At 46.3% G+C, this 26171-nt stretch overlaps 1 protein-coding gene across 2 annotated transcripts; it reads right to left on the bottom strand.

The window, feature by feature from the left end:
* Nucleotides 1–239: 239 nt before the first annotated feature.
* Nucleotides 240–26171, bottom strand: CASQ2 (calsequestrin 2). 2 transcript variants are annotated; one of them, XM_015875063.2, is made up of 11 exons: nucleotides 25579–26171; nucleotides 14978–15062; nucleotides 14064–14164; nucleotides 12550–12661; nucleotides 12015–12088; nucleotides 10807–10937; nucleotides 7440–7485; nucleotides 5067–5121; nucleotides 4100–4200; nucleotides 3689–3763; nucleotides 240–2253 (listed from the first exon to the last, which is right to left on the bottom strand). In XM_015875063.2, exons 1-11 carry the CDS (start codon nucleotides 25810–25812, stop codon nucleotides 2047–2049), a joined length of 1221 nt encoding a protein of 406 aa, XP_015730549.1. In that variant the 5' UTR covers nucleotides 25813–26171; the 3' UTR covers nucleotides 240–2046. The 2 variants fall into 2 exon arrangements, with proteins under 2 accessions (XP_015730549.1, XP_015730558.1); XM_015875072.2 differs by lacking the exon at nucleotides 25579–26171 and adding an exon at nucleotides 21868–21957.

Raw genomic sequence — 26171 nt, 5'->3', positions numbered from 1 at the left:
GATAATACCCGACCTGAGGATGTAGTTGTCCTGTCTATCATTCCAATAGACAGTGCTTGAAAATTACTGGTTGAGTGTCGGATGCTCAACGTGGAGCTCACACGGCCTACAGTCATCTACCATGTAGGCACAGTATTCATTCACAGAGATACATCGATATCCAGCTGAGTGTTTTTCATGCCAGCGCCTCCCACTAAGGGAACATGGCACACACAGAAGTAGATCAGTACTTCAGCCAATTCATACTAGTAAGTTCAAATTTCTATTTCAGCTCAAGTATAGAGGGAAAGAGAGAGACAAAGAGACTGTCCAACATAAAGGAGAAAAAGGAATCTATAAAATCTTGCTTTGCAGCTCATCCAATGGAGGAAATATATGGTGTGTAAACCTTGTATCTCATCAGGCTGATTCATTTTCATACAGCGTGCACTGAATCTCTTGTTCCTTGCACTACTATCTCCACTAACATCACTTATCTCTGACATAAGCCAGTTTTCTTAAGAAAGACCAGAACAATGTTTTCTGACTGTTTCAGGGAAGGACATGTATACCCCACCTCTGCTACCAAGTCTGAATTACTGGAAAATATATTTATAAAGTATTTATAAAGATAAAGCATCTCTAAGCTCTCCATTCATTGCACTATTGTTAAATCTAAGAAGCTAAGACAATTGAAATCTGCTGGCATGGGAAAGCAGGGAGACCTAATGCTGTTGAAGTGACCTGCACATGGATGGAGCGGCTCTCGTTGGGACTCAGTCACTATCCCTTTGCCTCATGGCCCTCTTCAGTGCAAGCTGATGAAACCAGCTCCACCTCAGACTGGAAGAGGCTTCTCACAGGCCACCATGGGATGTCCGAGTCTCTAAGCAGAGAGTGAATTTGCAACTGAATACATAGAAGTTGACCAGCTTGAATGCTTTCGTTGCTCATTGCCCAACTCACTTAATCCAGCATCTAGTATGGTTGGATGGATATGTTCCCTCCTAACACCTTGGTCATGGGAAAAGATGCTACATGGAATTTTGGTTAAAAGTCGTCACCTAAAGCTGGAAGGTCATGGGGAATAGGAAGGCTTCAGGGTGAGCCCCTATGAAGGCTTCTATGGGCAGAAGTGCGCTATCTCACATTCACCACCTCAGCCCGGACCTGTCTGAAGATGTTTGGAACTGGCCTGAGGTCAGCTCCAGTGTTTCCTCAAGATCAAGAACCAACAGTCAAGCTCAGTGCTGTGATCTTCAGCCTTGAGAGTCTGGGCTCAGGCCTGCATCATCATATCCAGCATTCAGAAACTTCCAGGCTCAAGAACTTGTAAGCTGTGCTGTCCCATATAAGACCACCTGCACTTACTCTATTTTTTGCCCAAAGAAAGCGTGTCAGACAGGGACTGAGGTGTTGGGTGTCCTCTGTCAGGTACGAGTATACTGTGATTTTATGGAATTGCTAACAATTATTTTAGGAACACTAGCTAGTGTTCCTAAACCTGTCTTCCCCCCCTCAAATGTGTTGCTGCTCTTAGTATGTTAATGAGTAGCTGTACACTCCTAGAGTAGAACTTTCAGGATCCAGTGGTCTTGGCAGAGTAGCTGCAAAGGGCATTTTGTTTAATGAAAGGACTAAATTTTACAGTGACCTTCCCTCTGTATCGAGTGAGATTTGGTCTTTGGATGTACATGATGGGCCGATGAGCATGGAAAATACAAACTGGCTCCCTGTGTCCCTTTGGCAGTGAGCATGCAGGTGCTTTCTTCCTGCACTGGGCACTGGGGCAGGTTCCCTACAGATTCCTATTGTCCTTTCTACGGAGGCATGATTTACAGCGGTGCTGGGCACCTGCCGGTGCCACCTGCAAAGGTGGCAGTCCTGGTGGCTCAGCACCTCTGAGAATCAGGCCGGGGGTCCCAGCAGGGGTAGGGGGAGCAGGGCAAGGGGGAAAGAAGGAGCAGGCGGTGCTTGCTGATGCTCAAACACAGGTCTTCTGATGAAGGGACTTGCCACAGGGGGAGGCCTCTTGGCCTCCACAAGTCAAACTGTACAGAGTCACAGTTAGTCATCATCATCGTCATCATCATCGTCGTCATCATCGTCATCATCATCATCATCATCATCATCGTCGTCGTCATCATCATCATCGTCGTCGTCATCATCTTCAGTGTTTATCTTCCCAGAAAGCACATCTTCTATCCAGTCCTCCAGCTCCTCGGCTGTGGGCAGGTCATCATCATCTCTGATGTCCATCCAGACACTGTCAGCCTGTAGAGACAGGTGACAGGGATTAGCCACCCTCAGTCACACGGGAGGAGATAAGATTTGTTGCTAATGTTGTGGAAAGGGCTGGACCACACATGGGATGCAGGGTTGGTGGTAGCATTACGTTCCTCTCTAAGCATGTGGGCAGGAGCAGCCACAACACCACCCTACCCAAATGTTGGGACTACTACCCTCCCCATGTAGGGCTATTGGTTCTGGCTGTGAGAAGCAGGACTGCTTGTTGTGTCTACAAGAGCATATGACGCTGTTTGTTCTGTGTTTGATGTGAGCCTGCTGCCCTGTTCCTAATGCTACACTACATTACTTCCATAAACTGGAGAGGAGAGGGGGAGATTCAGTAACAAGATGCTGTTTAAAACGCAGTTAAAGGGTGCTGTCTAAATTGCAGCTATTAGCCAGAGGCAGGGAACATAGCTTAGATTTGTCTCTCTGCTTTCCTATAGGTTCCTTGAGTAAATGCCTTGATAAGCTCCTTTTCCTTCCTTGCTTTCTCTCTGTAAACAAGATCAGCCTCCAGAGCACAGGACCATTCACATGCCACAAAGGGACACCTTCAGTTAAGGGTAGGGGAAGTAGGACCATGGAGAGGATGCTGTGCAGTAGCAGCAGCAATGTTCTGAAGTGCATCATGGTATGAGTTCTGAGCCACGACAGTGTGATGTGCCAGTGTGGGCCTCTGGGAGCTCTGTGTTTGTATTGGTAGGTTTTCAGAGAAGTGATAGGGTCACAGAGGTTATGTCCACTCAAGCCAACAGGAGTGTTTATTTATACTCCGCTGTGTAAGCCCTACTTTGTACCTGTGTAACTCTACCGAAAGCAGTGAGGTAACACTGGAATAGCAAAATGAGCTCAGTGTTTGTTTTAGATATCACCAGCCAGCCTCAAACTTTCTTAAATCTCTCTCTTGAGGAACAGAAAGCAGACTTAAGAGGAATGAAATTAAATCTGCAAATACTATAATCAACAACCTGAAATATTTACTATATCAAATCTAGATAATGTATGAGTTTTTACAGGTCTCTCAGTGACTGTCAGATGATAAGGCATATGTTCCTGCCTGATACTGCTTTTCACAATTCTCTTGCTACTGACTGTCCTACTTTTATGCATGTCCACTGATAGCTGTTTAATGTTGCTTTGACATGACTTCAACACGGCCAACTGCAATAAATATAATAGAGATGCCATAAGCTTGTAATAAGGGCAAAAGACTGGAAGTCTCAGGGCTCTATTTCTAGCTTGTCTGTTCCTCTCTCATGATTGCAGGTGGCAGAAACCACCTTGGTCCTCTTTCTCTGCTTAGAGGTGTGACAAATGCTGCCCTAAGACACCGGACATACTGCTTTCTGCTTTGGATCCCATAATTTCAAGCATTCTATTCATGAGATCACTGTATTTTTGGATGCATGCTACTCACGTCTGTGACATTCACAATCCCAATCTGCGGCCTGAACAGGTCAATCTTGAATGTCTTCTCCCAGTAAGTGATGAGCTGCAGGAGTAAGAAGCAAAACTCAAACAAGGATCTTTGCAATATTCCTTAGCATAAATTCAACTGGAAGGGCAGTGAGGAAGGTACAGTGAATGGAAGCACATGAAGGAATGGAAGAGAAACTGAATGGCTTGCGCTTGGCCATTGCTCATGGCAAAGAAAAATGCTGTCTGTGGGGATGGTGCTGAGTCATCACTCAAGTGAGCAGTTCTAGTGACAGCCCATGGTGCAGTGCCCCTTCCTTTGCATCCTGTGCATGCACCCAGGCTATTTCTGTGCTCCTGCACCCACATCCACATCCCAAAACAAGGAAGGAAACCAGCCCCTGCCACTTACCAGAGGAAAGTCGTCAGGGTCAATCCACACAATGCTCAGGTCAGGATTATCAGTGTTGTCCCTGGCAACCTGCTTCAGGATTTCCAGGAACTCAAAGCCGTCTGAAAAGACAGAAGAACCTCTACAGCCCTCTCCTGCAAACACCCAGACACTTTCGTTTGCGGGGCTTCTGACTTCCTTCACCCCTTATGAACACAGGAGTTGTTTATAATTCTCATTAAAATGCTGTCTCCCCGCTCTTTCTTCTGATAATAAGGCTTTTAATTTGAACCATCCTCCCCGGGTACTGAAATTAGTTACACATGAATTAATCCTCATAATCCGTCCATGGAGTGGAACAATGTAACTGTTTTCTTGTGGCGAGGAAGGAGACCAGCCCTTAAGAGGCCGAAGCTTTTCATCACGCTGCAGGCATTGAGAATCACTGACTCTGTGGCTTTGCTGGAAGCTGTGCCCACAGTTTTCCCACATGCATGTGACAGAACAAGCCCTCAGCACATTCTCAATTCACATAACAAGACAGATTCAGAACTGGGGACAAATCTTGGTACCCAAGTCCCAGCTTCCTTGCTGGCTATAGGAAAACATATGACCTGCCACACCAATTAAACCAGAGGTCTGTGCTAGGCACAGCTTTGGTGGCACCTTCAGAGGTGATGGATTACTTCCAGGTGCCAGGTTGGGATGGAGATGACACCTGTTTTTCCAGCCAGTCATGTACTTAAGTCCACCCTGTGTAGAACAGTCTGAAGAATCAGCTTGTTGAGGTGAGTGAGGGTTGTTAGCAAGGAGGAGCTTGTTAGCAAGAGAGGGTAACCCCCGTCCTGAGGATCAAGGGTGGGGAGGGGGCATAATAAAGCAGATATAGTAAGGGGGGGATGAGCAGTGGCAATTCTGAGGGCTGAGGAGGGGACCTACAACTTCTTGATGGATGAAGAGTCATGCAGTGAAGAAAACAGCCTCCTACCTGGGTCATCTTCTTCAGCAAAGGCCACGATATGGATTCCTTCCATGTCATCTTCCTGCAAACAACGAAACAGTTATTGATGGGACAGAGAGAGAAGACAGTCTGGGTTGTTGCTGGAGATGAGCAGTGCTGGGATACCTTTGAACAAGCAGCACCATCTCCAAGAGGAGATTAGCTGTGGCACCACTGAGACACCAGAAATGGAAGCTGAAGTAAGGCTGAGTTGTGGAGGTAGCAGGCACCTAAACAGGTTATCTGGGCAGCATTGCTGAAAAACTGGGGCTAAAAATGAGGTGGGCAGTCCAATGGCAAGGGTGATAGAGCTTCTCTAACGGTTTGGGGCAAAACCTTGGTTGCTGACAAGGTTGAAGACCATCTAGCATGGGAATTTGTGTTCATCTACCATGCCCCAGGTCACCTAAATTCACTGTGCTCAGCCCTAAAGTGTGCTCTTTTGAGTCTGGTAAAGGAGCTTTCCTCATGCTGTGGGGGGTGATGTGGATTACTTGGGCATCTTTGGGAGGTGAAGGGTCCTCTGCTCTAGACCAGGGTCTTGGTGAACAGCAAGGAGGCAATGAGTAGGAGGCTCAGTTTGGGATTCAAATGAATGGAAGACAGAAATGACAGGCTAGTGGGCTGCTTCTCTCTTTGAGATGTGTGAGCAATGGGTAATGATATTGGCAAAGGCCAATTGATCTGCCAGCTGGTTTGTCATCTGCCTGCTATGAATGTCATCTCCCACAGAACGGCTTCACATTCCTCACCCACTGCTGGTCCTGGATTTGATTTCAATTGGTTTTAATGCGAGAAGAAATTCCCATCTAAATGCTAATTTCTTTTCCATTCTGAGCTCAGAGGTGACAAAGCCACCATCAAAAACCGAAAGGAAAAAAAACCTGAAAGATTAAGTAGAAAACATTATCTTTAAAAACAACAGCTAATGTAGGGCCATTGGTGGCATCTTTGGGGAATATGTTTTCATAGGGGTATTCTAGGCAGCTTTTCTCTGAGATTCAGAGCACTTATGGCTGGAAAATTCTACAGCATTCCTTTTTCTCCATATTTACCAGCAGAAATGTCAGACAGGAAAATACATATATATATATTATATATGAATGGAATAGATATATATAGACCAATATAAATACATATATATTCTGACATTCAGTGAAGCAAACTAAACTCGACTATGACCAATGAAACCACTGGTGCTGTTCTGAACTTTCAGGGAGACCTGAATCCATCCTGCTGTGGTGTAGAAGCAAGTGTTGTAGCAAAGGAACATTTTGTATTTCCAGGCTGTTTTTTAAGCAGATATCCCACCACTGACAATTCATGCACTTCTCTTGAGGTTATTTTAGAACATATTCAGGATTAAATCAAAATCATTGCCTGTAAAACTTGGGTCCTACCGAAGCCTATGAAAATAACTTTGAGGGACTTAGTAGGAAGCGGTATTCTACACAGAATCTGTATTTCAAAACTAAATGAAAACCTACCATGCCTAAGTGGCTCATAACTCTCAGTACAGTTTATTACCTCTCGCCTTGTTGTGTTAAAGATTCCCAGGGGTTTTGGTGCTTCTGACTCCCACAGCATTTCGTGTTATATAGTGAATGCCGTTAAAAATGCTGTACTGAGATTTCTGGAAGAATGATTGCATCTTCTGTAACTTCTATTAGCACCTGTTCAGCTTTGTTTTCCAGCATTCAGCTGGCACTTAAAGTTCCCTAAATGGCTGTTCATGTCTTATTCATCCACAGTGAAGGAATAATTTGCAATTCACTGTTTTTCTTTATTTTTCCCCCTTTTCCCCTTCCCCTACATTTACAGACCAGGAGAGCTCTGTGTGTGTGTTCTGCTCCAAACTGCTGGTTAGTTCTCCATAATTGCTGATTTGCAGCTTGCTCCCACCACAGGAAGAACAATCAACACATGATTTACTTCATAATCTATATAATCAGCTGAACTGCCTGCCCTCGCTTGCATTTTGATTTGTACAGTTGCTCCAGTACAGTTTCCATGAGTCATTCATTTGGTACAATCTCTGTGACTCCTCCATCTAAAGGATCGTCCATTAGATGATCCTTGCCAAGACCGCTCTGCATCAATGTCCCATGGTCATTACAGAGATTCTCAACAACAGGTATCTCTTGTCTTGGCTGAAGTAGTTTCTTACATGAGAATAACTTCTACTTTTGGGAGAGAAAAGCCATTTCTTGGGAATTAATTCTTTATGCTGCTAGGAAAATGTGGCTTTTTTTGCTTAGCCAGCAGCTGGGGCTTAGGAACAGCATTTTGGTAGCCAGAGTGAGTTTGTTTCTGGTTGGAAGCTAGCAGAGGATGCAAGGCTTCATCCTTATATGTACTTACCCATGTCTCAAACATGTCTTCTGGACGCAGCTTCCGCAAGGTGGCTCTGAAAAGAAGACAGAAAGGCTCTTTGAGGATATATCCAGCACCATCACATGCAACACTGCCTCTGTCATGGGTGAGCTCACTGGGCCACATTTGACTGATGTTCCCATTCAGCACCGCAAGCCACCACATTTTGAATGCAAGCCTGGGGCAGGGTAGGTCATCTACTTTCATGTGTGATGATAAAACTCTGCCCTTGGCTTCACTGGAGCTGCTGAAGCCACTCCTTGTGTCTGGGAAGATGAGACACCACTCTGTGCTGGGACATGCTGGGGCATCAGTTCCACACATGGCAGATTGTTCATCCAGGCTGAGAGCATAAGATGAGCCATTCACTTTTGTTTTGCTGTCCCTGGGCCATTCATACTCTTGTTTTCCTATGGGACTCTGTTCTTTTCTAGCAGTTTTACCCCAGTGTAACTCTACCATAAAAAATTCCCAGATTCTGTTTGAGCAAAGAAAAACCTCAAGCAAGAAAAAATATAAGAACCAATGGAAAGAAAATGTAAATTGGCCAAAGCCTGGTAGGTTTTTTGGAGTTTTGTTTTTGAGAAGCAGTTCAGGTTTTTAAAGGTTCCTGATGGCTCCGAGGAGCCAGTTAACATTCACAGCATATGCTTTGGCAGGATCATATGCATAATGTATTCTTACATAACCTGAAAAAAAGCTGGGAAATAGGAAGATGACAGCATTTGCTTCTCGTATCCAGTTATTCAGATGGTCCAAACCAGGCCTGATGGGGAGGAGTTACAAAGGTGTCTCCAGAGACCTGAGTGTCTTCATGATGGATAGACATACAGGAAGTAACACATTTGCAGAAAAACAGCCCTGATTATACAGGTGCAACAATGGGCTCCAAATTAGTCACCATTAATTATTGCCTCTAAGGGAAGGGGCCCAGGTGTCATAAACTGAGAAAGCAGCAGTTCCAAAAACAAAACAAACAAAACAAAAAAAGGTTGCAAACGGCTGGGAAATGGCTAAAGAGCAAAAGACATCGCATCGTTATAGCGATAGACAACTCTACTGTGCGTCCCCCCCCTCACTGAGTGCATTTGTTGTCCAGAATATCCCATCACAGAAATGGTATAGAACAACTGAAACAGTCACATGGAAACATGGCAGTGATAAAGAAAGGGGTTTTAATGGCCTTTATTTTGTAAAATATGAAAATTCTTTGTCTTGAAAAATAAGTGACTGAAGAGGGATTTAGTATGGAGTATGAAAAGTGTTTACCATTCACAAGAAGTGAACCAGGCTACTCATTGTTTCTCATAGCACAGAATCTAGTAAGTAAGATTATGAGGCAGCTGGTATAAACTGAACAAAGAGGAATACTCTTTTGATGCACTACACGATTCAGCTTTAGAACTTACATCTGGATACTTTATGCAGTAAAACAGAAATGAGGTGAAGAATAACCACAGAATTTGAAGAAACAAACACTAAGCACAAGGACAGGACTACAGATCTTGACCCAACAAGTGCCCTCATTGCTGTTCGACAGAAACTGGAGATTATGTTGGGTGAATGCATATCTTGTACTTGTACCTAGCTTTTCAGATGCTTTGCCTAGCCATTTTCTATTAGCAGCTCTTGGAGAAAGGAAATTCGGTGAGAAGGATCTTTTGAGTGCACTCACGTGTTTCCACTGCAATTTTGTGCTGATAGAGTGCTTGCCTCATTCGGCTATAGTATTTAGCTGACTGTGTTTAATCATCTTCTTCATGTTGCTACTTGACAGAAAGACCTTGAGAGAGAAGATGGGAAGAAAGTCCAGGAGGTCAGCAAAGTGACCTGGAAGCACATGGAAGATAGAGGACCCCTTCATAATTCAGAAAAAGCAGAGATCTGTTTGCAAGACTTGCATTCAGCATCCCCCGTCTCTAAACTGTGTGTGTGTGCGAACACAGATCTCCCTGTTTGTGGTGCCCTAGCAGCATCAATAGCCCTGCTTTTCTTCAGCCCTTTTCAAGTCCCTTAGATGTCTGTTGGGAAATGCAGTTTGCACGAGCCCGTGTGACTTTCATGCTCTGTATTTATTTTTAAGGATGCAAAAGCAATAGAACTATAGAATATCCTGAGTTGGAAGGGACCCCCAAGGATCACTGAACCCAACTTCTGGCTTCATACAGCACTACCCAAAATTGAAACCCCATGTCCAAACACTCATAGAATCACCATCCACCTACTACCAACACTGATTAACCTGATCTCCTTCTATGATGGAGTCCCCCACCTGGTGGATGAGGGAATCGTTGATGTAGTATATTGGTGGTTCTATAATTCTATATTGCCCACTCAACCTTAGCACCACATCTAAGCCTCCTTTGCTCTAGGCCAAACAAACCATGGGACCTCAGCTGCTTCTCATACACCCTGCCCACCAGACCCTTCCCCATCTTTGTAGCCCTCCTTTGGTTGCTCCATAACAAACTTATGTCCTTCCTATGGTATGGCACACAAAACTACTCTAACTGAGGTGACGTCAACTCAGAGACATCTCAGGACAGAACAGTCCCTTCCTAAGACTGGCTGGAAGTACAGTCCTTAATATAGCAGCTCATAGGTAGTTGTGCCCTTATACGAAGGTTGCTCTGAAAGTAATGCCTCCTATTTTATTATTTTGGCCCATGATGTCAGTGTTTATGGCAGTAGAGGCTGAATCTTTATACCAATATTCTGTAACATGTTGTCACCATGTGACAGATGGCAGCAGAGGAGCGGTCTAACAGAATGGGGTCTGATATGGAATAGCATATGAAGCAAAAAGTGTGTCATTTAATTCCTCCATGCAGAAAAAAATGGCACTCAATGACATTCATTGACACTCATAGAGCATCTGCAGACACCAAACAGGGGATGTCAGCACAGTGAGGCAGTACATGGAGCATTTCATCAGCAGCAACAGCTATGTGAAAGACAAGCCATGTTTTGGATGGTCATATACAGCTGTCATACCATGAAATGAAGAGTGTCTTAATCAGCTCATCCACATGAATCAGCAGATTACAACTACAGAACTATGCATGGAGCTGAATACCAGCTTCAGTGCATTAGAAATGATGGTGGCAACATTGGAATATTGCAGTTTGTGCCCGATGGGTCTCACAAATTCTCACACTAGAACAGAAAGTACACTGTATGCAAGTTTGACAGAACCTGTTTAACCAATACGAGGTTGAAGATTATGGTTTCCAGGACCGCATCTTTACCAGTGACAAGATGTGGTGTCACCACTACAAACTAGAATCAAAATGGCAGTCCATGGAGTGGCAACATGTAAATTCCCATGGCCAGGAGCATCCTGTCTGCTACATACCTTTTGTGCTCCTTCACAAATTCAACCAGCTCCTCTTCTGTGTAAGGCTTATCGGGGATGTGAACAGGGTCATCCATGAATGGTTCATAGAAGTCCACCTCATTCATCTTCAGACCCAGTTTCTTGGCAACCTGTGGCAGTTCAAATGGTCACAGGTGAGTGAGCCTGAGGTGCCTCCTGGGCACCCAGAGCCTCTGCTGGTACAAGTGTTGAGGCCAAGCAATTTTCTCTCCCTCAAAGTGAACTTTTAGCATGGTCAGCAAAATATAAATGAATATTTCCTTGCAAACAAAGAAAAGCACTGATGCTTTCTACACTGCCACCATCAAGCACAATGGCAGAGCGAGGCTAGAGTCCTTGTTCTGCAAGCCTAATGGAGCTGGTTCCCAAAACCAGATCCAAATCTGACTCCACACTGCAGAAATGGCCTTTTATCTCAGAACAGGGCCAATGCAAAAGCGGACACAAATACTACAAGTTACGGGAACTCTCAAAATGAGAAGCTAGAGCCAGATACTAAATCTAAGAACAACCTGAGCTTCTGGAAAATGCTGTATAAGTGGTGGATCTGGAAATTATAGACAGAGCAAGGCTTTGTGATAAACATGGTGTCTTGCACAGTATGCCTCTGCTGATTCGTATGTCTTAATGACCCCTATTTGAGCAGCTCTCGTTTATTCCACAGAGCAATTCAATTCTGTCTAGGTGTTGCACATGAGGAACCTGAAGCCAGAGTGCACCTATCTTGTTCATTAGAGACTTGACAGCCTCAAATAGCAAAGGAGAAGATGAGCTACAACAGAGCAAAAGACTCCCAATCCTCACTTATACCAGCAAGGTATACTAAGGCATATCAGCCTTGATCTATCTTTGTAGTGACGTGACCACAGTGGATGTGCAAGTGGTACAGTCTAGGAGGGCCAGGGGCAGATGCAGAGATGAAGGAATGTGGAATCACTGTTGACTGGTTGAGTTGCGTAGTTCACAAACTTACAGCACGGTTGAGGCTAGAAGGGGCCTCTGGAAGTCATCTGGTTCAACTCTCCTGCTCAAAAAGGGTCACCTGGATGCTCAGGGCCACTCTAACCCTCACACTCAGAATTTTAGGAAAGGCCTGCTCCCAACTTCTTTCTTCAAAGCCTCCACCTTTCCAGTGAAAAGGCTTTAAGCTGTGCAGAAAGGAGTATGTGAGGTGTATGAATGCTTACCCCTTTGTCGAATGTGGCAAAGAATTTGACATATGGCTGGAAGTGTTCAGCAGCCTCTTCAAATGCCTTATAATCTGTAAGGAGAAAAGGGGAATGAAGGAAAGATTTCATAGACAGCTGGTCTCATTCTGATCAGTACAGAAGGGCACCAGGGATGAGCAAATATAAATTATTAGAAAATACAGCAGATGACAGTATTATGTTTCTTATACACCTTCAGGATTGACAAACAAGAACCATTTCATGTGGAGCATACAGAACACACTTTGGGCAGCCCCACTACAGATCCCAAAATGCTACATTAAGCAGGGGCTAAAATCAGCAGCCCTGTGATACAAGTCCAAGGATGACTGCTGTTGTAGTAGGAATGGGCTTATGCACAGTAACAGCAGAAGTTCACTTTCAACCCTACCTCATCTTCCAGTGATTACTGCACTGCAAACGTTTGTTTCCTTAATGTTAATGAGCAGGAACATAGAACCCCCCAACACCCCCACCAAGGCTCCAAGCCCCACAAGGAACATATTCATCTTACGTTCAGAGTCTTCTCCTTTGAAGTAGCCGATAAGTTTGATTTCGTCGTCAATTTGGTCAAAGGCCTGAAGCTCCAGCTTGCTGTTTATGACCTCCACGGGGTCTTCTAGCAGCTGCCACGACAAATGCATTTGATAACACAACAATTTGCAGCAACCAACCTGACTGCCAGACTGTGTCACTAGCTGCTTAAGTGGGGAGAAAGAGGTCACCCAGTTTCTCTGCTGCACCTTGTTTGGTGCTCTCTGCCTCTTAGTGAAGAACTAACAGAGAGACATAGGTCACCTTCAGAAGGAGCACTTAATAGTTTCACTGCACAGGCTGAAGCATTCAGAGGGAGGCTGAGAAAGGTGGGGGTGACCCAAATAGATGCTGCAGTAGGAGATAAAGTGTAATCATTGCAACTAGGTTTGGAGAGGCTGTGAAGATGGTAGAATGGCTGGAAGGGCTGCAATATGAGGACTGTGTTCTGTGAATGAGGGACATGCTTGTTTTTAAGTGTAGCTTGCTGGAAGAGATCATTATGAAGAACTTGCTTTTTGGAATAATATTTAAAAGAACACGCTAGAGTGTGACCAAACAATGTTTTGGAGTAGTGGGAAGACTAGAAGTGAAATTTCCTGGCTGATCCATATATGCAAAGTGTGCTAAATCTGTTCTTTGTCTCCAGACACATTACAATTCTGATGAAGAAGCTGGAAGACCAATCTGCTACTTTATTCTGGTTTTAATCCAGTCATTGTTTCTTAACCAGACACAGCTTGTGGAAGGATTTGGTCTGATTTATTTCTTTGTTTTGTTTTGTTGTGCCAAGCAATACTGGTGTAAATGGTGTGTGGCTTCACTAGGAAAACAAATGCAGGCATGTTATTGCATAGCCCATAGAGGAGTAGAGGAACACTGGATTTGTTTTTCTTTGAGATCAGGCTGCCTAGGTACCACTGATGTGTTTGTTTTTATTTCCCTGCTTTTCTAGGTGTTTTCCCTTGAGTGGAAAACATACCAATAGAAATCCTTACTCTCCTTCTTTCTTTGCAGAACTTGATTTATCAGTGGTGCGCCACAAAGCACAACAGATGGACCCTTATGAGGTTTTTTTATGTTGCACCCATTACCAGAAATGCTCTGCTGTGCACATCTTCTTCCTGCTGTTGTGGTGCTGGGGTTTAATGTCATAAATGGGGGCTCCATCACTATCAGGCTGCCAGAAAATCCCTGCTTTAGTTGGGATTTATGTGGGATTGTTGCTTCCTCCCTGGTTGAGCAACCATATACTCCATAAACAGGAGAGAAAATTATATTTAAGATATAAGTGGTTGGTGGCATATTAAGGTCCCACCTTTTCTGGGAACTCATGGTTAGTCGAGTATTTGGGAAGTTGGCAAACATCATTTGCATGCTGGTGTGCAGCAAACAGGGATGGGGTCTCAAATAGAGATAACTTGTGCCTTTTTGCAAAGTGAGTGCTTGTAAGGTCTTCTCTGAGAGGCTTTATCTGAGCTTATCTGTGCTTACATCCAAGAGGAATTCCACCAAGACGTCTGTGGCCAGTTCCCCATCAAATTCAATCAACCGTTCCTCCTTAAAGACATAGAGACTTCCCTCTTCAACCAAGCCTGAAAGAAGAAGACAGGAGATATCATGCGTCAACATGTCACTAAAAGCATCACTCTTTTTACATGGAGGCATCTTGCTGGTTATTCTAACAACACTTCCTGGGTAAATGCAGTTGCCTGTTGACTTGGTTGGTCCAGTTAGAAATAATTCTAATGATCTCCTGAACCTAGAGGACACTCGACTCTGTGAATGTAAAAATAAATGACCAAGAAGCCAATGCAAATTTTACACTCTTGAATGCTTAACTTGCTTTGGGAAAAGTTAGAAGCATTTGTTGGAGATGGTGCAGAAGGCAGACTGGTACATGACAGAGCTGAGGACTGGATGCTGCAGCATCTTGATGAAGGATCCAAGATGCTCTGAGCCCTGGAGTGCATGATGACAGGCTTGTGTATTGCCTTCTGGAGAAGCAGAAGCTCTCTGCTTTATTGTCACATACATGTCACACTTAGCGTCTAATTTGGGAAAGAAAATTACGGTCCATTATACAATGCATAATAAGTCTCTGTCCTTAAGCCTAGTGTAGTATTTATGTACCATTGTATTTGCATGCCACAGTATTTCCATGTTCTCTGTAGGTTGAAATATGAAAAATCACTACACAGCTATGAGAGGGCAGCTGTTTCGAGGTGTAAAAACTGAAGGATGGAGGGTTCCTCTTATTTCTAGGGAGCAACTCAGGAAAGGGTGGCACCTGGTTGCCAATGCTGGTTCTGCATCATTGTATCAGAGCTGTCTCTGTGCAGGAAGAGCATGGAGCTTTCACACCATGGTATCCAACCTGTTCTGGAGATAGCAAACATGGGACTTACCAAGCTTTTTGGCGAGTTTGGCATCCTTCTTGGAATCCACCATCCCAAAGCCAATGCTTCTAGGCTCCAGGACCTGAGCTGCCAGCTGTGGGGAAAACCAGAATCCAGCGTGAGCAGCAGGAATGCTGGAGGACATTGTGCCCTGTCAGGATGGCACAGTAGGCACAGATGACCCATATTTTGCTCCCAGGCAGCATCGATGGATGGCACACATCACATGTTGCCTCTTTGCTGAGATAAGGCTGTCTGGAGGTCATAAGGGTTGGATTTCTTCCCACTATGTCACAGTGCTGGGTTTGTTGGTGATACCACGTGCTGCCAACTGCGCTTTGACACTTGGGCATCAGGAGAGAGTTCTCAGCCTCACTGGTGACACCGAAGTAGTGGGAACAGCTGGGAGGAAGGCTTACACCTGCTGGCAGAGCAAAAGCGCTCTTCTTCCTCATGCATCAGTGTTCTTCTACAGGGGATTGTGACACACAGGTACTGCAGATGTTTTAATTCTAGGAGTGCTCGGTGCCAGGCAGCAGTGGCTGGAAAATTGAGGGTGGCAAAAATATCACTGCTTACATATGACTGAGTAGAAAGCTCCCTGGCCTTCTGGAAACAGCAGTGCTATGCCACCAAGTGCTCCTGGACATCCCTGTGTTTCCTTTCTGTTCTGAGCTCTCCCAATATCAATCCTTTATTGCTTGTCCTGTTGTCCCTCTGGAAGGAAATCCAAATCCAGCGGTGTTTAATGCCCCAGCTCGTATTGAGCTGTGGGCTAGTCAGAGGTTAACAAGCACAGCAATAAGACAATGTGGTCAAGCTAACACCCAAATCAATATTTTCTGCTGTGAAGTGCCTCAAATCCTATTTCCTGTCCTGGCTTCAGGCAGCTCCCTGGCTCTGGGTCCTCTCTTCTGCCCTGTTTCCTGTGGAAACAGGGCTAATCCCAGCCACGCTCATGTTTGTCACCTTGCAGCTTTGGAAACTGCTGCCCCATCCCCACCATTTTTGATGAAGGGGCCTCTTGGTGATATCAAGTTCCTGCCTGATTTGTGAAAATAGATATCTGTGGAAAGGAGAGACGCGCTGCAAGTGCCCTGCGGTGGGGACCCTGTGAATTCCACCCGGGCGCCATGGACATGTGGCAGCCCTGGGAAGCAGGCGGGCAGCGTCCCCATCTACAGGCACCCTCCGGAGTGGAATCACCATCTCGAGACCCCTGAGCAGCTGTAACACCCCCTCCTTCTCCCCCCTCTTCCCCTGCTCCACGGATGCCTCTGATGCTGACAGCCTCCTTACTGTCCCCTCAATGTGCTCTGACACAGGGAGCATGCCCCATCTTAGCTGCTCTGCCCCATTCCCATTCACAAAACCCTACTGGATTTGGGGTTAGGGAATAAGAGTTGGAGGCCTCTGGGATGTCCCTATTAGGGCACAGGCACCTCCGCTCACTGGAAGGAGCAGCAGAAAGGCTGCAGCCAGAGAGATGGCGGGCTGATTTATGGTAGTGCCCTCCTCTAGGGCCCATTTCAGCACCCCCTCAGCCTCAAAGCCGGTTTGAATGTCACCCAGCGCCACTGTGTCCATTGCCATGCGTCCCCTCGGCTCCCCGCTATAAATAGCCCCCACCTGCAGATGGCCAGCAGGGATCATGGAGGAAAAGTCTCAAAATCCTGGGGGAAAACAGCAAGCACCCTGAAGATCTGGGCTCAGGGACTTTACTCAGGCTAAGGGCAGTGGCATTCATTTGAAGGATGGGGTTATCTTCTCCCTACTGTCAAATGCATGTCCCAAAGCCCCCCCAAGTCTTTCTAGTCATTCTCCACCATCACAGCATCTCAGCTTTTTCCAAAAGATGGTACCTCCAGCAGTGCATACCCAGATATCTCCTTCACAGTTTCACCAAGGAACAGGAACACCCAATTAACTTAACCCCCCCACAGCTGCCTGGCCTGCTGCCTTTAGGAGGTGCTCCATGCTATAAAGGAATTGAGTTGCTTTGCCAATCTTCTCTTATTCTCTACCAATTATTTGAAATGAATGGGAAGCTGCTCTTGCTTACAGAGGACACTGACTGAATAGGGTAGAGCAGTGATCTATATTCACACATCCATGGATAAAGCATCAGAGTGTTGCTCTGTTCAGTCTGATGTCCCATCACCTGGGCCTTGTTAAAGCGGTTGATGTTCAATATGGCAGCAGGAGATGGGCACCTTCTGTGTGCAGCTGCCTTTACTGGAAAAGGGGATGGAGCCTGTGGGATCAGAAGCTTCAGGGGATGTGTTAGTGACTCCCTGCACTGAAGCAGTAGACCAGCAAGAGGCTCCTCAAAGTCTGAGGCTCTTGCTGTGCTGAGACAGGAGGTAAAACACAGAAAGCCCAAGGGAAGAAGTCTGTCCAGTCATATAAATACACTTCATCTAGCTGCAGCCTTACCGGCTACTTACGTACATCTGTTAGTCAAGTGCCAGACACAGCCCAGGCAGTTTGAGCCCTATAGCTCTTGACTGGTGCATGCAGGAGATGGTTAGAGTTTCTTGGGGGTGTTTGAAGAAGCTCAGCAATGCGCCTTCATCATCTGAGGCTGTGACACCTGCTGCAGACAAGTGGTTGGGCATGAACAGGAGTGAGAGATGTTTGTAAAAGTGGAGGCTTAGATCAGGAGTAGCATATGTGAACATGCGGTGTATTCAAGATAGCTCTTCAGGGGTGAATGTGTGAGCATGGGAGCTTGCTGGAAAAGAGTAGATGTGTCCAGGAAATTAGTCATGGGATGGAAGCTTCTTTGTGCAAGACTGTGGGAATGTGCTCTCCATTAGGGCTTGGAAGGCAAAAAAACCAGAATCACAGCATGGCTGATGTTGGCAGGACCCTTTGAGTCCATCGGCTCCAACCACAGCTCAGCAGGGACATCCAGAGCAGGGTGCCAGGCCCACATCCAGGTGACTTTTGGAGACCTCTAGGAGGGAGACTGCACAGTCTCTCCTACAGGCATGTTTGGAGATGTCCCTCTGAAGAGACTCACCTCAGGAGAAGATGAATGTGAATAGATGAGAGTGCATATAGACAGTGTGTGTGCAGAGGAAAGTGTGTTTGTGTGCGTGTGCAATGATGGAACTGTGAGTTCTGCTGGCAGCCTTTCTCCTTTGTTGGAGCTTTCAGGATAATGAGATAAGAAGCGAGCAGTGCAGCCCATTCCAATCCACAGAGCTCTTCAGTCCTCATTGGGAAACTCTTTCTGCAACGTGAGACTCAGTACAGCTCTTTCCACTGGCAATGCTGGAAGGTAGGGGACCTTTGCAGGCTGCTTGTGCCTACAGTCGTATTTTCAAATGCCAGCTCTATGGGGCTGGACATTACTCCTGCTTGCTGCTTCCCAGTGGGGCAGGTGGGTCTGAGCAGTGCCCAGGTGTGCACGCATTCCCATATCTACATTTGAACCCCATTAGGCAGCAAAATATAGAGGATGCCAGAGGCACGCAGCTTGGCTGGTTGCCCCCAGCTCATTACAGTATCAAGCATCTGTATATCCTCTTACAGTATTTTCTGATTCCATAATGCTAGTGGGATTTGAATGCAGATAATGTTTCTGATCTTGACAATCCTTTTGGCTCAGAACTTCGGGACAGAGGCGGCTGTAATGTAAGAACACAGCTCCTACTCCTCCTTCTCCCTTTAAATTCATATTGCTTGAAGTCTTGTCCAGCCAGAGCCCCTGCCGTTGTGTCAGCCTCTATAACAAGTGCTTTAGCTTCAACAGCTGCACGGGGAGATGGGAGGGAGAAACTGCCCCGGAAGAGCTGGGCTTAGTTGGTTATGTGGTCCCTGAGGTACATAAGCCCCCTAGACAGGGCTTAGAGAACAAGCAAAGACAGCAGGGGCTTGTAAGCTTGTATCCCATGCACATTTTGCAGCCTTTATCTCACAAGCATGAAACCTCTGCAGTGCACTCTTTCCAGCCATGGGGTCACAAGTTGAGTCCTGTGCATTCTCAGGAACAGGAGTTCAGAGTTTTCCTCAGGTAACTACTCATTAAAGAGTCAGAACATGCTGATGTGAAGATGGTGATGGCTTAATATCTAAGAACTTCATTTTTATTTTCAGAAACAACAGTAGGACATGGCAAGAAACTAGAGTATTTCCCCAAAGGCTATGAAACTTTCTGCTGAACTCATACCTTTACACAGTAGTTGGCTTCTCCATTGTTTGAACAGTCTGTAGTAGAGCAGAGGGGCATCACTCTACTTAATGCTGTCTTGTGCCATGCAGCATCCCCTCACAATACCCAGCACAGAAGTATTGGATCTCTGTGTAACTCAGGATGGTGAACAACAGCTCCTGAAGCATTGTGATGATCATAAAGAAGGGGTAGGAGCCTGCTGAGCAGCTGCTGCAGCAGGGCCTGGCAGCAGAGCCGTGAGAGAGAAAGTGTGGCCAATCTTGCTGCCCTTTTCCATCACTGGAGCTGCCCTCTTGGGGGGTTGCTGCTCTCCTGGTGAAAAGGCAAGTCCCCAAATACAGAACACCCAAAGGTCACTCCTGTTGAGGGAGCCCCTTTCACAGGTAGCACTCCAAGAACTGCAGCCCTTTAAGAGCTACCCAGCTCCTCAGCCCAGCCAGGCATATGATGTGCTCTTTGGCCACCTACCTAAAGGTTTCACATAGCTAGGGCTGTATTTTTATCCACACCCAGGCATCCCTAATTTTAGCCAGCTGTAAGCCAAAGCCCCTGAGATAGCTGGGGATGATGCCGGTTGCTGTGAGTACCGATGGGGCAGGGGCCACTTGTGGCTGCTGTTGGCTGGTGCCTGCTGGCACAGCTTCACAGGTGTTTTGCCGACTCAGCCTTGCACACTGAAGACAGTGTGAGTGAGGCATAGTGGGGCTGTGAGTGTGCATGTGCATGTGCGTGTGCTGAACTCAGATCTGCAGATGAACTGGTGCCCGGAGCTGCTCAGCAGAATCCCCTGTATTGGACCCCACTCTGCTGAACCAGAGACAAGAGGGAGAATCTGGGAGCTGTCCTCTACAAAAGTGAGGCTATAGCTGGCTTTGCTTGGAAGTGAAGGCTGGATGTCACAGTGAAACCTATATGGAGCAGCCACCAGCTGCTTTCAAGAGGGTGCTGGAGGAAGGAAGCGAGCTCAGCACACTGCCCCTTCTCCTTAGAACCCTGTGGTGTTTTCACTCTTTCAGCTCCAAGGAAATTTCTGTTTTCTGACCCAGTGGGCTTGAGCTGATGCTTCTGAAGCCCTGGAATGCCACAGGAGGAATCTGGGTGCTCCTGCCCTGAATCCACACCAGCATGAGGCCCAGGGGGAGCAAAAGGTTCCTTGGGGTGAAGGAGGACTCAGCCAAGGAGCAGCGAGCAACCAGCCCCGAGGGAAACGCTCAGAACAAGTGTCTCCTTACGCAGGCTTCGAGGTGTCAGAGCTCTGTGCAGTCTGTCGGCTGCCAGGGCAGGAGCCAGTTCCCAGAAAGAGGAGGTATCATGTCATGCAGCTGGCCTGCACCGAGCTGCGCCAGAGTGTGTGCAGGAATGAGCCCCATCAGCAGTGCTCAGGGGCCAGCGCAGTGGGGAACCGCACATGGGGCTTCTGCTCGTTCTATTTCCTCAGGCAAGGTTTTCTTTCTATAAGTAGGTAAATCCCAGCATGCAGAGGATTAAATAAAACAAGATAATTCGGACCTTGCTAACTCACTTCTTTCCTGGGCCACTCATTCCTTGCCTGGGTGCCTGCTGTTTAGGGACAGAGGCCTCAAAAAGACATCTTAATGGTCATCAGAACTTGGACCAGGTTGCTGAATCTCTGTCACTGTCCTTTAAACTCACCGGACTGTCCTCCCCTTGACTCCTTCCTCTGGTGATTAGGAGCTCCCTAGTTTCCAAACCTGGTTTATTCATAGCCCATTTGTCCTCAGGCTTTGTGCTTAAATAGTTCCCCTCCCTCCTGGGGCTTTAAAGAGAATTACTGTATCTCGTTTCCCTTTTCCCCATGGGTGAAGCTCAAGCTTAAATGCAGGGTAGTGGCAGGCTTTGATCAGCTTGATTTAAATGAAGGGCACCGCAGACCGAGCTCCGGAGTGAGGGCAATGTGATTTATCACAGTTTGGTACCTGCTTCACCTCATAGGATGCTCTCTGCCCTCAGCAGTCTCCTGGACAATGTCAAGGGCTGAGGCAGAGAACAACAAATGGTGACAGTACACATACACTGGAGCTGGACTTGGTCCCTTATGGGACCCTTCCAACTTGCCATATTTTATGCCCACTGGTGAATGATTGCTCAGGCCAGTCCTTTTGATGCCCACTTACAATGCACTGTGATAGGTCACTGGCATCTTATTAGACAGGACTGTGATCCTGCCCCCTGGATATCAAGAATGTGTCAGAAACCCCCACTGGCATGTTTCTAGGGAGACTGGTTGGTGTGGCAGCGTGACTGAGGTTTGAAGGATGGGCTTCTCACAACTCTTCCTCATCTCTTGGGCATTTTAGAGCAAAGGTGGGGCACAAAAGGAGTCTCCAGTTGGCTTAAGCTCTTGCATGTCACCTACAGACGCTGTCTGCTCTCCAGCTGTACAGAGAGAACTCCTCACTCCTGGGGCTGAGGTAGCCTGCAGAGCCCTAGTAGACTTGGCATTGCGTTGTGTCAGCAGCTGAGCCCAGTCTCACAGGGGTCTGCTATGTCTCCAAGTGACATTTGCATAATTTTGCTATTCTTTGGATGAAACTGACTGAATTTCCCTTAGACACTGGGATAGCAGCTATTTCCTACACTGAGAACTACCAGCACCACAATTCTCTCCCTCTGACCAAACCTGAGTGGACATATCTGACTGTGCTGCTGCCGAAACCAGTGTTCTGTCTGAGCTGTTAATGGACTGAGATGTACTTACATAGTCTGAGAGGCCAAAGGAAGCAGTGCACATCTTTTCCTTTCTTTCCCTTCCTTCCTGACTTTCTGCATTAACTTATCTGCTGCACAAGCAACTGCCTCAGTAGCTGTGGCAACCAAAGAACCTGTTTTATGACTTGTATTATGAGGTGCTCATGCTGTAGGCTTCTTCAGGTACCTCTCCATCCACGTGTGCCTCATCTCCCTACACTGAGGACATGCTCTGTAGGGATGCAGGGACCAGACAGTTTTCTGTATCATTCAATGTGTAACATGTTTACTCAGCCAAGGAAGTCATACAGCCTTTGCTGGTGGAGAGAGCTTCTCATGTGCAAAATAAAAATCCCTTACCCCACTGCTGCTGTTTATTTTTGTAACATGACCCCTAGAGACAGAGGCTGGCCCTCTGGAAAGCAAAGCTCTCCCAATATTTGGAAAGGGTTTGGAGGTGAGAGGGAGAAGGGAGAGGTCTGAGAAGCAGTGGTGTGAGACTGGAGGAAATGGGGGAGTTACAAAGAAGAAGAGTAACAGAACAGATATTTTAAGCTTCCTTGCTTTGTTCTGGTCCTCTTTCAATTGTCTTGGTTGGAAAAGGCCCAGCAAAGTAGGTGGTAGGGGCTGCCAGGTCAGCTGATCTTCTTCTTCATCACCTTTCCAAATTGGAAGGGCATGTCAGGCTCTGTGTGGGAATCCAGTGGCAGATCCCAATAGAACTGGGTGGAGGGAGCTAAAGATCAGTGCAACCACAGCATTCCTTTATCTGATGATACCTGGTGAACATCCTGATATTTTGCTGGTCAGTTCCACACAGTGGGCATTTGTAATGGGAAGGAGAATTTTCATAGCACATCAATTTCTTCTCACCCTGATGTTTGTGGTTGCAATTGGATCAAGACATTAACTATGTGCTTAACTTCACTTGTCCTGTCAGGTTTTCAGAATGTTTCCCTAAGGAAATGAGACCCTTGTGATTCTCTTCTCTCTGTCCTCCTGGTTTGTCTGTCAGCTGCCTCTACAAATAAAGTTTCAAGCTCTCAGCCCTTTTCAGCCAGATTTTCCAAGGATTAATTAATTAAGATGTTGGAACCTTCAAATGGAGAAAGGGCTTGGAAGGGAAGAGACTGAAGTGCTCTGAAAGAGGGAAGCGCTGCCACATGTGCTCAAGCCCTGATAGCTACCAGTGGAACCAGTCCAAGTTTGTTGATGACTATGAGCCATATATATGAGCCATGTATTTGGATGAAACCATGGCCAAGGGACAATTTATTCCTGGACTGGAGGAGTGTTGTTTAGGCCCATCCTGCCCTCCTTGGATGTTTTGTAGCCATGTCTTTTTCACCTGCTGAGACCTAAACCAGTGGCTGGGTCTGTCCTGAAGAAGGGATCAGCAAGTACTACTGGGACTTCTGCTTGCTTTGTCAATAAGCCATACTATCTACTACCTGGGCACATCTGGAATTTTGACCTAGCAAATGTGGATACTTTGGAGGTTTTCAGGACTTAACATCCATGAAGCCTGTTTCCTCCTGACTTGTGCTCATCAGGCAATAGGAAGTAATAACCCTTTGATGGTTAGCTCAGATCTTTGCTTAGCTCCACACCTGCCTGAAGGTCTTGTGTGAAGGGTTCCCATTATTCCTTATGGTGGAGACCAGTGCAATTTTATAGAAGGAAGGCTAAGGACATGGTGTTTTCGAGGCTGTGGAGGCAGCATACCTTATTGTGAGTTATCAGGCAAAACCTCAACAAAGTAAGGTGAAAAACTGTGAGATGCTCCAGAAAGTAAATCCTTAATACAGTAAGTAAGCATGAGATGCTCCATATAGGCATCCTTCCACAAGCAAGGCAGATTGGGAGTGATCCTTACTACACAACATTTATATCTTGAGGTGAGGGAGGTGAAGTTTTGAGTGCTGTCATCAGAGGCAGAAAGTTAAAACCTCGCTTGCTGCAGTGCTTAAGTTAGTAACAGAAATTACGATTACCAGCACCTTGCTGGTCTGTGTCCTATGCAGCACTTTCTCTGTTGTTTTCTCAGATCCAGTCCCTTGGGTGTCTGTGGCAAAGGAGTGTCCAGTCTGCAGATCTCTGCTGAGTGGGGGGCCTGTAAGATTGCTGCTGCAATTCCCAGCCCAGGGGAAAATGGGGACCTTCAACACTGAATCAGCACTGCAAGTGCTGGAAAAGTTTTGAGGTCAAAGCCACAAGTGCAGCGTGTTCTGTAGAACAGTCAGCTTGTAGCTGAGCATTAGTGAACCAGAGCACTACAATGACATAAAGTCTGCTGCAGATCTAATCCTCAGTCTCTTGCCCAAGGTCACAACAGAGTTCCATGGCAGAGAAGCTATTGGAAACTAAATCACCAGAGTCCTAAGCTAATGTATTCACCTCTGAAGCAAATCCTGCAAAATGAAAGCTTGAACACATGCTGCACTGTAGCAATTGCACACTCGGTACAGCTGACTGCTAACATGAGGATAGGTGTTGTGGGGAATATAACCAACAGTGTACGATGGGTACCTGCTTCTGCCAGGTTTCCATAAATACACACTTAGTAAACACTCGCCATCTATCTAGCACAAAATAACTACCCTATTAAACAACAATGCAATGATACTACCAGCCATAAAACTTTTCAGCTGGAGTTCCAGGGTTATTTTTACTTTGCAAAGTGTCATTTGATCACTCACCTGGAACAAGTCACTGTTTCCTGACAGGTGAACAAAATCTGGTCAGGTTTGAATCCTTCTTGCCTGCCTTGCTGAGCAGATCAGTAGACCTTGAACTTGGCAGTGGACTTTTGCAGGTCCTAGCCCTCACTCAGTGAGAATATTCTCTTAATCACATTTGCTATACTTAAAGGGGTGCAGTGCATTTTCTCTTTGAAAAACAGAGATCCTGCATTTCTTCTGCAGTTCTCGCTTTCTATCCAAACGTGTCTTTTAGTTAAGAAGGAATATTTCTAAGCCCCTGGGAGGAAACGAACAACTAACCATCAAGGTTTACTGCTCTAAGAGTCTCTAGATTACAGCCACACTACAAGAAAGAATGCTGTGAATCTACTTTATAATTTTTAGTGTGATTTATTTTAATGAGAATTAATTAATCATTCTTTCACCAAAGAATTAACAATGCTTCTTTCCAGCACAGAAATGAATGGCTATACTAACAGGCAGCTACAGACTTACTCCAAGCAGGCAACCAAGTGTCAGACAAACAAAAAGGGATTTAATGCCGCACCAGCAGGGAGCTTGTGAGATGTGGAGCTGGGACATCCATTTGCAGCACAGTTCGGTGGGACTTCTTGGCTGTTTGCTCCCTGTGCAATAGGAAGCTGGAAGGAATCTTGAATCTAAGGAGGGTATACTAGATGGAGAAGGGACTTAATTTCAGGCTGTGCACTCAGACCTGTGCTGAGATTTGAAAAAGCTCAGCTAAGCTGAATTCATGCTGCTGGGGTTCGCAAGGTTACTTGCTTTTCCCCATTTTCTGATGTGCCATCCAGAAAGGCTAATTCCCAGCAAGCAACTCAGAGGACTACAACAAAGGCTTTACTCCATGCTTCACAGAACTCGGGGTCTAAATCACACCCAGGCAAGCAGCCTCAAACCTCTGGCCATTCCCACCAGGCCCCTGACTGTCCCATGACCCGTATCCACAACTGCAGACACTCAGTGGCACTGAACCGGTAGGGACGCACAGTGGTGCTTACCTCCAGGACCATCTCTGTCATCTGGAACTGCTTCTGGGACACCCTGTCGGAGCCCACCGGCTCGTGGAAGAGCAGACAAAGCATGTCATACTTCTTCAGGGCACTCTTGTAGTTCTTCTCATTCAGGTCGATCACACGGTCTTTCCCATCATATGTGGGGAAATTGAGTCCTTCTTCCGCCTTGCAGCAGAAAAGCAGGCAAAAGCCTGCCAGGATCCAGCAAGTCGCCTTCATTGGGGAACCCTTGGAGTTCAGTGCAGCGCAGGCAAAGGTCTCTCTCCTTCTCAGTTTGGGAAGAGAAGGAGGCCAAGGGCTCCAGTGGGCGTCTGCACCGAGTTTCTCTTTCTGCTGCCTTCCTAGTGTTCAGTCCAAGCTCTGCAAGGCTGGTGGCAAGCAACAAACTTTGCTGTCCTGGGCTCACAACAAAGAGACAGACAGGAGAAGCTGTCAGGCCAAGCCCTGGATACCTTACATAGCTGTGTCCAGCTCCCGTGTCATTAGGAACTCCATTTTTAGGAAGCAGTTGTTTCAGGCTAAAAATAAACCCTGCAATGAATAAAAAGGACAGATATGACAGCATTGAGGGACTTGCT

This window comes from Coturnix japonica, chromosome 1, assembly GCF_001577835.2.
Source record: "Coturnix japonica isolate 7356 chromosome 1, Coturnix japonica 2.1, whole genome shotgun sequence".
Taxonomy (NCBI): Eukaryota; Metazoa; Chordata; class Aves; order Galliformes; family Phasianidae; genus Coturnix; species Coturnix japonica.
This window is presented reverse-complemented; position numbering and strand designations above follow the sequence as displayed.